The following is a 15,784-nucleotide window of genomic DNA, read 5'->3' on the forward strand; positions in this document are numbered from 1 at the left end:
GGAGAAAGAGACATGTTGTACGTTCAGAGTCGGTGATAAATCGTTCCACACTCGAACATCAACTTCCAAACTTCTTGAATGATGAAAAAAGTTATTATGAAAGATCAATAACTGCAATAAAATGTACATTTAATGACAGATGCAAATGATGGAGATGTCTTCATAATAGAGTTCTAAAAGAAAATATTTTAAAACAGAAATCATAATTATTTGAGAGTTTTTGAAATCACAACGGTAGGAATAGGGATGGTGGCACCAGCCGAATCTTGCCAGTTCATTAATTTATGCTTCCGTCCCAACTTTGCAGAGATTTGGATCAGTACAAAAGGCTTTGTCCTCTTGATCTTTCAATGTGCTTTCAAAAACTCTTTATTCAAATGATGCATACTCCCATGACTGCAAATGAAGAATGATTAAGTGCATGACAAGCATGTGGAAAATTATATCAAATACCTCACCAACCAAAAGCAAATATCTTGAGAAATAATAAAGCTATTCTACTTTGAAAGTGAAGAAAAGAAAGATTCGCCCAAGGTCAATTTCACAAGGTGTAGCAATTTGATCTTAGTCAGGGTTCCCAGCTTTTCCAGAAAACAAAATTCCCTGATCTTTCCCTCATGAAGTTTAAACATTCCCTGATAATTATTAAAACTCATTCCCAATTTCGCATGTTTTCTAAGTTGTTGCAGTGAATTACATGGATTTTCAGTATAAAAATAATAATGTCAAAACTAGTCATTACCACCATAACCAGTCATTCAATGGATGTTGTTTCAATATGCAACAAAACATAACAGAGTATGACTGACTACAGTGCTTTCGACTTTTGGGCCAATCAAAATTCCCTGATTTTTCCCTCATTTGAGGCATTTTTCACTGATTTGAGGTATTTCCTATCTAATTCCATGATTTTTCCCTGACTTGAAAAGAGTAAAATAATTCACCCTGATTTCCCTGATGGGCTGGGAACCCTGTTAGTGCAACGTGTAAGAATGAGATTGTAAGTTGAAAACGTAAAATATCATGATTATGAAACGAGAACCTTCTCTCATGTCAAAACACCTACATGTACATGTATCAGGTCCTAGTTTCATAAAGACTTGTTTTTAAAGGTCAAGTCCACCTCAGAAAAATGTTGATTTGAATCAATAGAGAAAAATCAGACAAGCACAATGCTGAAAATTTCATCAAAATCGGATGTAAAATGATAAAGTTATGACATTTCAAAGTTTCGCTTATTTTTGACAAAATAGTTATATGAACAAGCCAGTTTCATCCAAATGAGAGAGTCGATGATGTCCATCACTCACTATTTCTTTTGTTTATTATTGTTTGAATTATACAATATTTCAATTTTTGCAAATTCGATGATTAGGACCTCCTTGCCTGAAGCACAAAATGTTGTAATAATGGAAATTCACGTGTTCAGGGAGGAATGAAACTTCATTTCACATGGCTTGTTGAATTTTTCTCTTTTTATTCAAATCAAGTTTTTGTTGGGGTTGACTTGTCCTTTAATAACAAATGACAATTTCAACAAATTATCTCTCCACAAATCAAATTGAAAGATTTAAACTGTTGTGTTATTGCAAATAAGTTATCACAAAAAGTTTTATGAAGTAGGCCCTTGATAAACTTTTTCAGTGCTGCATCTAATATTTGATTTATATCATTATTCAAATATAAAGAGATGTGCAGGGAGAATAGCAAGAAGAGCAGAAGCAACAAAAATTTAAATGTGAACACACCATTCCCTGGGTTCTCGTCTGCTTTCGTCCACATTCCTGCTGTACCTGTAATACCTGTGTAGAAGCAACAGCAAGAGCCACGTTCACATGTTTTACAATGTACGTTTCTTCACACTCCACACACGCTTCATGTAAGATTCACATTAGACACTTCACAGCATTATGTCAAAGCCAAAGCATGGGAATGAAAAAGGAGCTCATGAAATTCCTGGAGGAATGTTTCACAAAGATTTAAGTATGACTTATGGGGTATTGTAAGAAACTTGCGATTGTCTTAAACAAGTGGAATGCCTCTGGCCGTCTCACCTGCATCACGTGATTCAACATAGCAGCAGTGCTGACTTTGAAAACTACTATAACTCACACAAGATGTTCAGGGATACTTGGTTACTCTTATTTCCACACTTTATGAAATAGACCAATACACTTACAGAGATAGGATGGTAATTCAACAAATACCCCCAATGTGGCCAAAGTTCATTGACCTCACATGACCTTGATCATGTGACCTGAAACTTGCACAGGATATTCAGTGATACTTGATTACTCTTATGTCCAAGTTTTAAAAGTCGGATCAATAAACTTGCAAAGATACGATGGTAATTCAACAGATACTCCCATTATGGCCAACGTTCATTGACCTTTGACCTTGGTCATGTGACCTGAAACTTGCACAGGATGTTAAGTGATACTTGATTATGATAATATCCAAGTTTCATGAATCAGATCCAAAAACTTTTAAAATTTTGATTGTAATTCAACAGATACCCTAAATCGGCCAAAGTTCATTGACCCTAAGTGACCTTTGAACTTGGTCATGTGACGTAAACGCATGCAGGATGTTTGGTGATACTTTATTAACTTAATATCCAAGTTTAATTAACTAGGTCCATATATTTTCTAAGTTATGATGACATTTCAAAAACTTAACCTCAGGTTAAGATTTTGATGTTGATTCCCCCAACATGGTCTTAGTTCATTGACCCTAAATGACCTTTGACCTTGGTCATGTGACATGAAACTCTATTAGGATGTTCAGTAATACTTGATTAACTTTATGGCCAAGCTTCATGAACTAGGTTCATATACTTTCTAAGTTATGATGTCATTTCAAAAACTTAACCTTAGGTTAAGATTTGATGTTGACGCCGCCGCTGTCGTCGGAAAAGCAGCGCCTATAGTCTCACTCTGCTATGCAGGTGAGACAAAAATTGTCTAAAGTCTATTTTTGTTCCCAAAATAAAGCATATGCTGTGCAATTAATTGTAAATTTGCGATTCATTGCTAATCTGCTCCATGCAAAAAACAAGGAGCGTAATCTGATTTGCTTAAGTTAAAAGTGATCAATCAACTGTAAAATTACAACAGAATATTTTGCGATTGATTGCAAACATTTTCTTGCAACACCCCCTAAGATTCACACTTAAATTATTACTAGCGTGTGGTGTAAAAAAAACATGACCGCTTTGATTGGTCAAATCATGCCAAGAGGACACGCACTACTGCGTATTGATCAATTAGATTGCGCAATGCATTTAAGATATGCGTCGGCATTTGAGTGCGATTTAAGTCATACTTAAATCTTGGTGAAACCCCTCCCTGGTCTCATTTTCCATGTATAAAGGTAAACAAAACACACATGTAAAACATAGATTGGAAAAATAACCAAAGACAAACGAGCTAAAGGTGATATCTAATTACATGGCAATGCATTGCAAGAAAGCACATGGTGAAATAAATTGCATTTTTTTCCTTCCTTCTTTCCAGTAGAATATAACTTATAGGTTTCTATAGGAATTATCACAAAGAGCAACCAGCTATTTTCTCTCCTTTTTAAAGCCATTTTTAGCTGTCAGAAAATGGTAAAATTTGTCCCTTTAGATTTCTCTCCGCATAACAGGAAACGAAATGGGTACAGAACAGCAAATATGGTCCATCATGCACGACGTTGCTCAGTGTGTGTGGTAATGTCTAATTGGGGCGGGGGGGGGTTCAAATTTGCCTCATTTTCAAAGATATTGGGTGATTTCAAGTTTGGGGTTGGCCTTGGTGTTGGTGTTAGTGTTGAAATTACGGTTGCTTCCCCTAGCTCCAAAACTTATTCAGAGTTTGTAAAACTGATCCAGATCACATTATTGACATCTCCACAAGTAGTGAGTGACTTTTCGGGACCATCCTCCTTCTATGTTTGGTGTTATAATCGTGTAAAAATTGACCCAACACCAACACCAAAAGGTCAACACCGTACTTGAAATCACCCAATGTATGCACTGTAAGAATAAAACAACCGATCAATTGTAAAATACCAGTGCACACCTGCCAACATAAGTAGTGCATCTGTTTAATTTTGACTGATGGTACGGAGCATTTAAAGTGCCATCGCCTTGACGACATGGCAAGATACTTATCTTGCCATGTCGACATGGCGAGATATGAAGTGTCCAAGGCCTGGCGAGAGTCCAAATATCTCGCCAAGTTGACATTACTTTTTACAAGTTGACTTGGCTGGATAAAATTTCTCACCATGTTGGCGTATAACTTTTCATAAGTCAACTTGGCAAGATAACGTATCTCGCCATGTTGACACATAACCTTTTATAAGTAGATTTGGTGAGATAACGTATCTCGCCATGTCATCAAGTCGATGGCACTTTAAAGGCTCCGTAGAAGGAGAGCAGCAATGGACATCTCTATTTTGATCGATTAACAGGCTTAGACCTGCAACATCGTTGGAGTAAAGATGTTCATCCATTCTTGAATATTGGAATATTTGTGTACAAAAAATATGAGTCTGTCTGCCATATCAACACATGATCACAATACGAATGACAGAATGAGGATATGGTATGCCTTGCAATGCATTGTGGGTTGTATGATAGAGTCAAAGTAACAAATAATTGACAAACCCTCAAGTTCAGATCCAGTAGTTGATAGTAAAGGTTTTGGAGATTTTTTCGGCTTGTTGACGACGCCATATACCGCTGTTGCACACATGGGGAGAGCGAACGTTTCAATAATTAACATTTATATGGGTTACAAGAAGTTAGTGTTATTTGGCAAGCGTACACACACGTGAACACATATGAAAACTTCTTGAACAAAATGTTAACACTTGGACTTCCATTCATTTCCATACATAAATAAAGGCAAAATTCCCAGCTTTTCAAGCAAACAAAATTCCCTGATTCCCCCCCCCCCCCCCCCGATGAAGTTTTAAAATTCCCTGATAAGTAGTTAAATGCATTCCCAGTTTCACATTTTTTCTAAGTTGTTGCAGTGAGTTACATGTATTTTCAGTATAAAAACAATGTTAAACTAATTAGTACCACCATAACCAGTCATTCATTGGATGTTGTTTTGTTAAGTAACAAAATATAACACAGAGTCTGAATGACTACCATGCTTTTGACTTTTGGGCTGATCAAAATTCCCTGATTTTTCCCTCATTTGAGGCATTTTTCCCTGACTGAAAAAAAAGTAAAATACTTTTCCCTGATGGCTTGGGACTACAAACATCTGTCCGACTGAAGCAAAATTCAACTGAGACGATGTAAATCACTCATATTTCTCATATAATGGTATGTAATAAAGTTTCGAGTAAGGCAAGTATTTGACAGTTGGAAGGTAGACTAGATATGCAAGGTCTACAAGTACATATTTATTCATAGTAACAGTAAAATTACACTATCATGTAAACAAAGGTGATTTGCTTCATTCTTTCCATACTATACATAATCACCCACTATATTAATGTTGGCACAAACACTGTTCAAAATGACTTCTTGGTTTCCACTTAAGTAATACAAGGAGAATGAATAAATCGGTTAAATGTATGTCGCCCTCTAGCTACAAAGATGGAAAGGAGAATATAGTGAATACGAACGCACCATCAGGTTTCGGCAAAACCTTCGGCTTAGGGCTCTTAGCTGGTTTATTCACAACTCCATACAATCCTGAAAAGGAAATTTAAGAGTTAGTTCACATTTGTAGTAATAAGGGGGGTGCTTCACAAAGATTTAAGTATGACTTAGAGTCGCACTTAAATACTGAGTTGTGTAAGGTATGAAAGGCTTGACCGCATTGGTCAGATCGTGTCATGAGGACGCGCACTAATGCGTATCTATCAATAAGATCGCGCGTTGCATATCATGTACGCATCAGCATTTAAGTGCGACTTAAGTCATACTTAAATCTTTGTGAAACACCCCCAAGGTTCCTTACTGGTTTATTACATGGTATCGGAAAATGAAGTTAGTATCTTTCTATTTAGATCTACAATCACATTGTCTCACACTACTTACGAGATGAAATTCTGCGACACTGTGTAGAAACAGGCAAACATATTCAAAATTGGCAAGATCGATATACATGTGTTATTAATCAAATTGTTCATAGTGATCAGAATAAATAAACAGTAAGGAAAGATATGCAACATTGAACACAAATACTAATTAATAAGGGGTTACACACACACAGACACCCACACACAAAATATTTCAAGTGAACATTCTGAGTAGATAAGTCAGTCTTGATTTTTACTTAAAATTCAAGTATTTTTTAGTGTCACTTTTAAAATTCACTCAAATGATGAAAATGAAACAACATCATCCACATATAGGCATGAGAAAGAGTAAACCATGCCTAACATGCTTACATAGATGTCATGTTCAATACAATGCACATGATGTATAGGAGCTTATCTAGAACTCCATGATGGAAATGAATGTGTATACTCCACACAAGTTCTTATACAAACAACACTTATGAGGAGGCATGCACTGCTATACATCCTAACGCTAGATTTTCTTAAGTGGTATATGCAATCTACCCTTTCAAACGCTGCAAACAATACATCTGCCATCTACTTAGGCAAATTACATGAACTAATGAACTAACGCCAAAAGATTTATTGCTATATCAGATGTGGTGATTTTATTATTTTAATAATTCGAAGAGACCTACCCTCTTCAACTGGTGCTGGAACTGATGGCTTTTTAGTTGCTCTATCCACTACTCCATATAGCGGTTGGTCTGCAAATAAGCCATTGTTAAATGTTAACCCATTGCTTGCATGCATATTCAACAATGTATATCCATAAATGCATAAGGTTTTCCCTCTTATTTCCTATGCATGCAATTTTAGACCCATTACATACATAGGTTTCCAACATTGTATAAGAATACAACGTTTAAGGAATTTTCGTCTTATTTCTTATGCATAAATGCTAATCCCTGAAAGCAATTAGCATCCCAACTAGCATCCCAAACTTGGGGTACGGCAGTGCCCACTTCCTATGCATAGCATAAGTTATCATCTTCATATGATGTAATGAACATATGTAATCGTCCTTATCATATTGCATACCATTGCACAATAAACAATGAGTGTTTGCATCAAAATAATCCAATAGCGACTATCCAATAGCTGCAATCCAATAGCCTCTGCGTAAGCAGAGACCCTACACAAGAAAACTCTGCAATTTGTTTGCACACACAAGAAGTCACTTTATTCATCTCATCATTAAATTGAATTATTCAATTAGTCAAACACACATGACATTAGATAAGGTTTACATAATTGCATTTAACCCATTGTACACAAGTACACGTATAGGGGTTATGTTTTCAGCTGTTCTACCGATTGATCATTCTCTATTAATCAATTCTGATCCCTGTTGCATAAAGCTTACCACTAAGGTATCTTTGTCATACAATGGTAACTTGAATGGAGTCCTAGATTTTGATTGTTGATCATCGTTACCATATTACCATTGGATGGCAAAGTTACTATAATGGAAACTTTTTATGCAACGGGCCCAGATCCTTAAGTCTAAAATAATCTAGCAATGGATTGCACTTGAAAATGAGTCCTATCTTGTATTCATATTGATTGTTCACAATATTTGTACAAAGATATTCAGCATTCAGTCCATCAACAGAGTACTCAAAAGGTTTCATCATGTCCACTCTGTGATGATATAAGAATGATCTAGCTCAGAGTCATATAAGAGGCAAAACATATGTCATATGAGTCATATAAGAGGCAAAACATGTGAGGCCAAACTTTCAGGCAAAAAGCTCTTGGGGTGAGAAGGTCCGATCAGGTCAACGCTCAAGGCGCACATGTGACATGGGAGAAATAGGAACAAAGAAACAGAACAGAGAATCATAAATGGTTTCATGAATGGTTTCATTTACTCCAGCGACAATTGCTCCACTCTGAATTCCACACTCCACCCTACCCTATACCTAATATAAAACCTGACTTCAACCCTAAACCTCACCCTAATTCTCAGACAAAATTAAGCTCGGAGCAATGGTTAGAGGAACAAATGGCGTGTCGCCTGACTAAATACACTAAATCATATCTTCATTTTAATCAGCTCTATGATCAGACTGTGTCCTCATTGTATTGACATGATATAGTTGAGTTTAATTCTGGTCAATATTTGGCTTTGTGAAACCTCCCCCGAGACAATGAAACACACGTTACCATCAGAAGGAGCCGGTTCAGCAGCAGGTTTTTTCCTAGATCTATCGATCACTCCATATTCAGGAATTTCTGTTCAAACAAAATTAATATTTCTAAGTGCAATTTAATATATATGATCCATGTGTCAAGCTGTAGGTTCTAAATCAGGGGCTATATTTTTTTCCTGGTAAATAAAAGTATACTCATTTTACATATATCTATTTGAGAATGATTTACTTGGTATTTTTCATCATTCATTTTTAATGGGGAGACAATACTTCTTCAATCTCTTTTTCTTATATAAATGTGAGACTTTTTTCTCTGTCCCTTGGGGCCAAGGGATGTCCTATTGTTGGTATACATATCTCATTTTATTGATTTTCTATTGCTCACTAAATTTAGTTAAGATCAATTTAAATAATCTTATTAAACTGTGTAAAACCCCATGGACATAGACACACATACCATCAGATTGAGCAGGTTTGGTAGCAGTTTTTTTAGCAGACCTATCAACAACTCCGTACACGGGATTTTCTGTAATAAGAATTATATTTGAAATACTCTTGATTTGTGTAACCGTTCATACTTTAGAAATTATAAGATTAGATGATCAGTGGGCAAAATATTACATGACATATTTTCGTACGAAAAAGTGATACCTTATTATGTGTTCAAAAGTAATATGAACGATGAAGCAGTAAAAACTCTTATATTGATCTCCTGATGTTTTTTTATATAATGCATGCAAAATTTGTTGTTGAACTCAAATCTGTTTCAAATATGACTTTGAAATGCAGAGAAAACAAAGGATTTTGATTAAGGCAAAGTCATTCAGTAAAATTTACCTGAAACCTATTATAAGTTTTGGTATATCTAATTGATCTATTTAGATATATGAAAGTTCATGTATATGCCCTGTTAACAGCTATGATATAAAGGGCATGAACTAAATATGTATTCAACTAGATGAATTACGAAATTTAACGTAAAAACTTATTTTCATGGGGTGCACAACACACTTTTTGTTTCGTTTTTATTTTGATATCAAAGGACTTCTAAAGCATTGTGTGCTAAAAATTTGGGATATCATCTGTTGCATGTAGCTTTCCGTTATCCATTCACTAAATTTCAAACAAAGACACATGTTCCAGAGGCCCTTTTTAATGAAAGATTTCAAAATTAGTGAATGAGGCTGCTAGATATCTTAGAAATAAAAATTCAAAATTGCAGAGATAATAAATAGCTGATGACTATGTCCTTTTGAAAGTTCAGAAGACTAATGAATTTTAGACGAACCAATGTTTATAGACATACCCTCCGTTTGCTTAGGCGTTTGTTGGCGGTATTCTCCATATGCAGCTATTTCTGTTGCCAATGAAATCAATTAAAGTGTCCTTATTATTTGAAAGATTTCTTTAATAAATAGTGAAATATAAATTGCTAACAATACTACTACTTATAAATAATACTAATAATGACAATAATACTAGCAAAAATACTAGGTATTCATATAATGACATCTATCTACAAATAATCTATTCCAACGGGCATTATTATTGATTTCAAGAGACAATGCAAGGTTGAACACACTATGGCCCGTATTCTGAAGTCGGGTTTAACTTAAACTCAGGTTTAAAGTTGTGGTTTAAGTATGGCGAGCCTATTATTACATAAATCACTAACAGTAGAGATATCATACTTCAGCTCATTTGGCTCTCAAATCATTCATAATTGTCTAGGAAGTATAAAATGATTATTGGCTTCACCATTGATGAATCAGGAAAGAGCACAGTAAACATAAGAAACATACAACTTAATAACAAATTTGATACTTTTGGCTTCCCATACTTAAACCACAACTTTAAACCCGAGTTTAACTTAAACCCGACTTCAAAATATGGGCCTATGTCAATAACTTTTTTTTAATGTCAAATGGTATTTTCTTTAAAGGGATTTATTGAGGTTAAACACAACATGGAAAATTTATTTTTTTAAGTTATACATATATAATAATTCATGCAATAGCCTGTATATCCATGATGGTTTTCAACTAGTTAATTTACCATTATGGTAATTTCAACTACTATGGTAGCTGGGCTCAGAACCCAATCACAATCAAGATTTCCATGGTAATTACCATTTCCATGGTAATTACCATTTTGTGGAAGTAACCATAGTTGCAAATCTTTCTGAAATGGGCCATGTACTAAAAATTGATTTGAATTTCCTGATATTGTTTTTTCCTAAGTAATAAAATACAAACTAAATCTAGTCTTGCTTGCTTTCTCATTTGGGAAAGGAAAATGATAACTGATTATAATCATTCATGGACCTACCCTCAGGTTCGACACGAGTTGTCCGTGGTCTAAATTCCCCATAAGCCTTTATTTCTGTATCCAATAATACATGCAAATAAAACAAACGAATAACAACTTTTTTTGAAAAAGATTAAAAACATCCTGCTAGTAAAACATATTTCATATTTTCTCAATATTTGAATAGTTGTTTTTACCGTCTCCATTTCCACACACCTCTACACAAATGATTTAAATCTTAAAAATAACAATAATTACAAAGAAATCTCAGAGTAGAGGTGTGTCATTAATTTATCTTTATCCCTCAACTATAGATTTATTCAGAATTAGGAATTAATCAAAGCCTTTTTTGTATTAGCTCTTATTCCACAAATTGGCAAATTCTATACTTTTTATTACTGCATTTTTTTCATAAGGGTCAATGTACCACAAATAAATACAAATTCGTATTCTGATTGCAGATTCACGTGGGTAACATTGATCAATATGTTTCAATAATTGTTTGAAAATTCATATATTCAGTGATAATTAATCTTCATAACACTCCTTAAAAAAAGTAGAGCTCTCTTATTTTTGTGTATCGAAATGTTCCACTCCTTCATCTTTATGTATTTTTCATGATATTCAGGGCTAAGATTTACATTTTTTCTTCAATTGTACATCTTTATTAATTTCTAAATAATATAAGTATGAACAAACCCTCTTGTTCTTGTGAAGAAGGGAATGCAGATTCATTATCACCTGTATAAGGAGAACAATGTAATTCTCATAAAAGAAATTACAGAAAAAAAATAAAAATGCCAATTCTGATCGAAATCTGTATATGAAATGCATGTTGTGTCACTATTCTAGCACTTTACAGCAATGAATTATCCATATATATATATATATGGTGACAGCTGGAGCTCAATGAAAATGAATGTTGATAAAAGAGATCATGATCAATGATAAGTTTACATTACATATACAATTTGATTATATTCTTCCTTCTTTTTATACAAGAATGTTGATGTTTTATACACAGCGAAGCGACATGAATGATTCTGTAACCTCAGACATGAAGGTGTTTATGTGTTAGTTTTATGTGATGTCATATTTCTAACATGCATTAATGACTACTTCAATATGTTAGCTCTGATACCAAATACCAAATCACTAGATGTAAGAAATAAAACTGCAAAGATTTTTACTGAGAAGTTGCAGAGTAAATGCCCTTTAGAATTGCCCTGATGCCCCTTGATATTTGTGGTATCCAAAGCCACTTTGCCCCAAGCTAAAAGTGCCCCTTTTGAAAATGGCTAATGCCCCTTTGAATTCTTCATTCAAGCCCTTGTAATGTTTTATTCCTAAAATGCATAAATGACTGATTTCATATGTGAGCTCTGATACCACATACCAAATCACGAGATGTAAGAAAGAAAACTGCAAAGATTTTTACTGAGAAGTTGCAGAGTAAATGCCCTTTAGAATTGCCCTGATGCCCCTTGATATTTGTGGTATCCAAAGCCACTTTGCCCCAAGCTGAAAGTGCCCCTTTTAAAAATGGCTAATGCCCCTTTGAATTCTTCATTCAAGCCCTTGTAATGTTTTATTCCTAAAATGCATAAATGACTGATTTCATATGTGAGCTCTGATACCACATACCAAATCACGAGATGTAAGAAAGAAAACTGCAAAGATATTTACTGAGAAGTTGCAGAGTAAATGCCCTTTAGAATTGCCCTGATGCCCCTTGATATTTGTGGTATCCAAAGCTAATCTTCCACAAGCTAAAAGTGCCATTTTTAAAATGGATAATGCCCCTTTGAATTCTTCATTCAAGCCCTTGTAATGTTTTATTCCTAAAATGCATAAATGACTAATTTCATATGTGATCTTTGATTCCGAATACCAAATCAAAAGATGTCAGAAATAAAGATGGTTACAGAGAAGGCCCAGAGAGCTTTAATGTATTGAGGTCATATTTGAGTTCCATGGCATTTGCTCTGGCGATTATTGCTCTGATGGAAAATCTGAACGTTAAGCCAAACACAAAACCCAACCTCCAAAATCAAATGAGCCCTAGTCCTTATCTTTGCTATCATTCTGACCCATAAACTCTTTTACAACCTTATAAACTCTCTAACCCTATGACCTCTGAGATATGAAGACAGACACAAAAGTTGCAGGAGCATATATCGAGTTACACATATTTCAATTGTGTTTAAAAAACACTTTCTATGTAAGCATTAGAAGAAAAAAAATCCATGATGTATTTAATATGACACAATGATGCAGGACAGCTGACAGACTATACCTTGCTATGTCTAATTAAATTATCATGAAAGCTTCACATTAAATGCTGCACAACCACATGAACCAATATACTATAGCCTAAATCAAATGGCAATACACAGGTATCTACCAAGAAGACAACTATCGTAGAGGCAAGCAGGCATGGAATTGAGTCTGCAGTATTAGTATCAATATACATATACCATAAGTATGATAAAATATAATCACACTTTCAGCGAGACATGAGCTTAACATGCTATTTTGTAGGTGTTGCTGAATAAACTACCATCTAAAACCCCTTCTAAGTTTTACCTGTACAATCATACATAAATAGATACATGGACCAACATGAACCTAAATATATTAGGCTAATACCATAGCAGGCAGAGCACTGACACCATCATCACCAAAACTCTCAGGTGAAAATGAAATAGCAATGAAATTATTCAACCTCCAGCATTTCCGCAAGGTACATAGAAAGAGAACATTCACCAAGAACACATCCTTGATGAAACATCTGCATAAGCCTATATTGATATATATTTCACTGACATATCATAGGTTTTGTTGGTGGAAACACAGTGAAAGGTAGAAGGACCATTTGAACTCAAAGCCTGTTGAAAGATGATTTGCAGATCTAAAAGACATCAAGAGAATAAGATGGGCCCATTAACATAGCCTTGTGGTACTCAACGTGTATACCTGAAGCACATTTTTCCACCACAGCTTGCAATATGTTAGCACCAAAGACATAGATAGCAAGGTATTTTTAGCAATATAATGGAATGGTTCACTTTATCTAGGGCAGTTCCTAGATCATGAAAATACACTTACATAAACTTTCCACAGAAATCAGACACATTCTGCCACCAAAAGATTTCTACAGACAGAGAAGTTTTTTTTTTTTTTTTTTTACAAAAATCAAGATGCGCATATACATGTACATTAAATCAAACCTGTTACTTATTTGTGCATAAAAATGTGCATTAGGTTGCTATCAACTCAAATTCATATATGAACAATTAGTTAATGTGGAGCGTTGTGGCCCAGTGGATTAGTCTTCTGACTTTGAAACAGAGGCTCGTGGGTTCGAATCCCAGCCATGGCGTAATTTCTTTCAGCAAGAAATTCATACACATTGTGCTGCACTCAACCCAGGTAAAGTGAATGGGTACTGCATTTTAAAAGGCTGCGGGGCTAAAGCCAGGGTAATAATATCCAAGTCCTTTGGAAGCGCATAGGGACATTATGACATGTGATAGCGCTATACAAAAACTGCGTTGTTATTATTATGAAAAGCGACACACAACAAAGTGATCTCAGAAGATGGAAGCAAGTATTTGCTCAGCAATGTAGAAGTATAAGATAATTAAGATTTGAATAACTAATTGTTCAGTCAGTTTCGACATCCGTCATTATAAATTTTCAGATTTGAATAACTCATTGTTCAGTCAGTTTCGACATCCGTCATTATAAATTTTCAGATTTGAATAACTCATTGTTCAGTCAGTTTCGACATCTGTCATTATAAATTTTCAGATTTGAATAACTCATTGTTCAGTCAGTTTGTGTCATCTGTCATAACTTGTGTGGAGTAGAAGTATATTCAACTGAATGCTACCCATACAACATGTACCTACAAGAGAACCACAATTTATTTTTAATTGATGATTTAAGTTAGCTGACATTGAAATTGGCTCATACCAGATAGACTGGATAAAACTGAGGGGGAATTAGAGAAAAGGTAATATTCATGAAGATTTTTTTTCAACTGTTGAGGTAACCTTTCCAAGTACATGTATAAAAATAGGGAAGAGAAAGACATTGAACAGAAATACTTCACAATGGAGGTTTCACAAGGCAACAACAAAGACAAAATAAAAACCTAAATCACTTTGATATTTTCTTATAAAACAAAGGGCATACTTGCTGGTAACACACAAAAGTATATTGTACACTAAATTCAAAACTTTAGATAATGGATGAATTGTGCAAGTTGATTAGATAGAAGTAGATATTTGATAAAGACACAGTAGATGGTACACTGACAGAATAATAAAGTAAAGATTTTAAGAAAATCGTAAATCAGTAAAGTTTCAAATTATATCTGCAATCCCATTCCTTTAACAGAAAAGGCTTTAATGTTAATCCATTACTGTAAGTGCAGGAAAATTGGGGAACAAAAGTGCAAATGCAACTTGAAGAGAATTTAATAAAAGCGTAAATCAAGTATTAAACTTTGAAATTATATCTGCAAAACCCCTTAATTCTTATCTGATCAACGCAAAAGGCTTCAACATTAATCCCTTACTGTAAGTGCAGGAAAATTAGGGAACAAAAGTGCAAACTAAACTTGAAAATAATTCACCAAAAAAATTTGCTTTGTTCCACAAACTTTGGAAATAAAATAGCTTCAACAGAAGAAATTAAAGTAATCAGAAAATTAAAACATCGATTCCAGAAGAAAGGGAAACCTCACAACACAGCACACCGTTTGTGACAAAAACAATACAATAGAGCTTTTACAGGAGAATCAAACCAATCGCACATCTCTTTTTAGCAGGGTTTTTTTTTTCTTTAAACTAATCAATTCCTGCCAACATGGTTACAAAGGAAAATTGCGCACACATGTTCAAACAATTCTTTCAGTTTTGGCGATATTTGCATTGTGTATTAAAACTGCCGCTTTTATCTTAATATTCAATGGTACAAAATTTAATGTACATGACATACCTGTATTATCATTTTGGTGATTTCAAATTCTTATACATAATAGTGCTTGAAATTTCACTTTATTTTTTATTTGTTTGAATTATCAAGATTTTTTTTTTTGGGGGGGGGAGAGATTCCATGTGGGATTATGGTCATATTCCATACCTGGTGAGAATTAATTAAAATCGGGTATGCTTTATCTTCAAAATACCCCAAATCCATCAAAATCTGTGAGAAAATTATGTCATCAGTTTCACTAAAAT

At 34.4% G+C, this 15,784-nt stretch overlaps 1 protein-coding gene across 13 annotated transcripts in view; it reads right to left on the minus strand.

The window, feature by feature from the left end:
• The window catches only part of LOC121417020 (rho GTPase-activating protein 35-like), a 155,492-nt gene that overhangs the window by 47,576 nt on the left and 92,132 nt on the right, over positions 1 to 15,784 (minus strand). For 8 of the 13 annotated variants that reach the window (XM_041610572.1, XM_041610559.1, XM_041610566.1 and 5 more), the window contains 9 exons: positions 11,235 to 11,276; positions 10,557 to 10,610; positions 9,535 to 9,585; positions 8,686 to 8,754; positions 8,242 to 8,310; positions 6,711 to 6,779; positions 5,636 to 5,701; positions 4,655 to 4,729; positions 1,749 to 1,802 (listed from right to left, as the gene is read on the minus strand). In XM_041610572.1, coding sequence (XP_041466506.1) covers positions 1,749 to 1,802; positions 4,655 to 4,729; positions 5,636 to 5,701; positions 6,711 to 6,779; positions 8,242 to 8,310; positions 8,686 to 8,754; positions 9,535 to 9,585; positions 10,557 to 10,610; positions 11,235 to 11,276 — 549 coding nt within the window. The remainder of the gene's footprint in view (positions 1 to 1,748; positions 1,803 to 4,654; positions 4,730 to 5,635; positions 5,702 to 6,710; positions 6,780 to 8,241; positions 8,311 to 8,685; positions 8,755 to 9,534; positions 9,586 to 10,556; positions 10,611 to 11,234; positions 11,277 to 15,784) is intronic. The other 5 variants (XM_041610571.1, XM_041610570.1, XM_041610568.1 and 2 more) reach the window with 2 other exon arrangements.

This window comes from Lytechinus variegatus, chromosome 6, assembly GCF_018143015.1.
Source record: "Lytechinus variegatus isolate NC3 chromosome 6, Lvar_3.0, whole genome shotgun sequence".
Taxonomy (NCBI): domain Eukaryota; kingdom Metazoa; phylum Echinodermata; class Echinoidea; order Temnopleuroida; family Toxopneustidae; genus Lytechinus; species Lytechinus variegatus.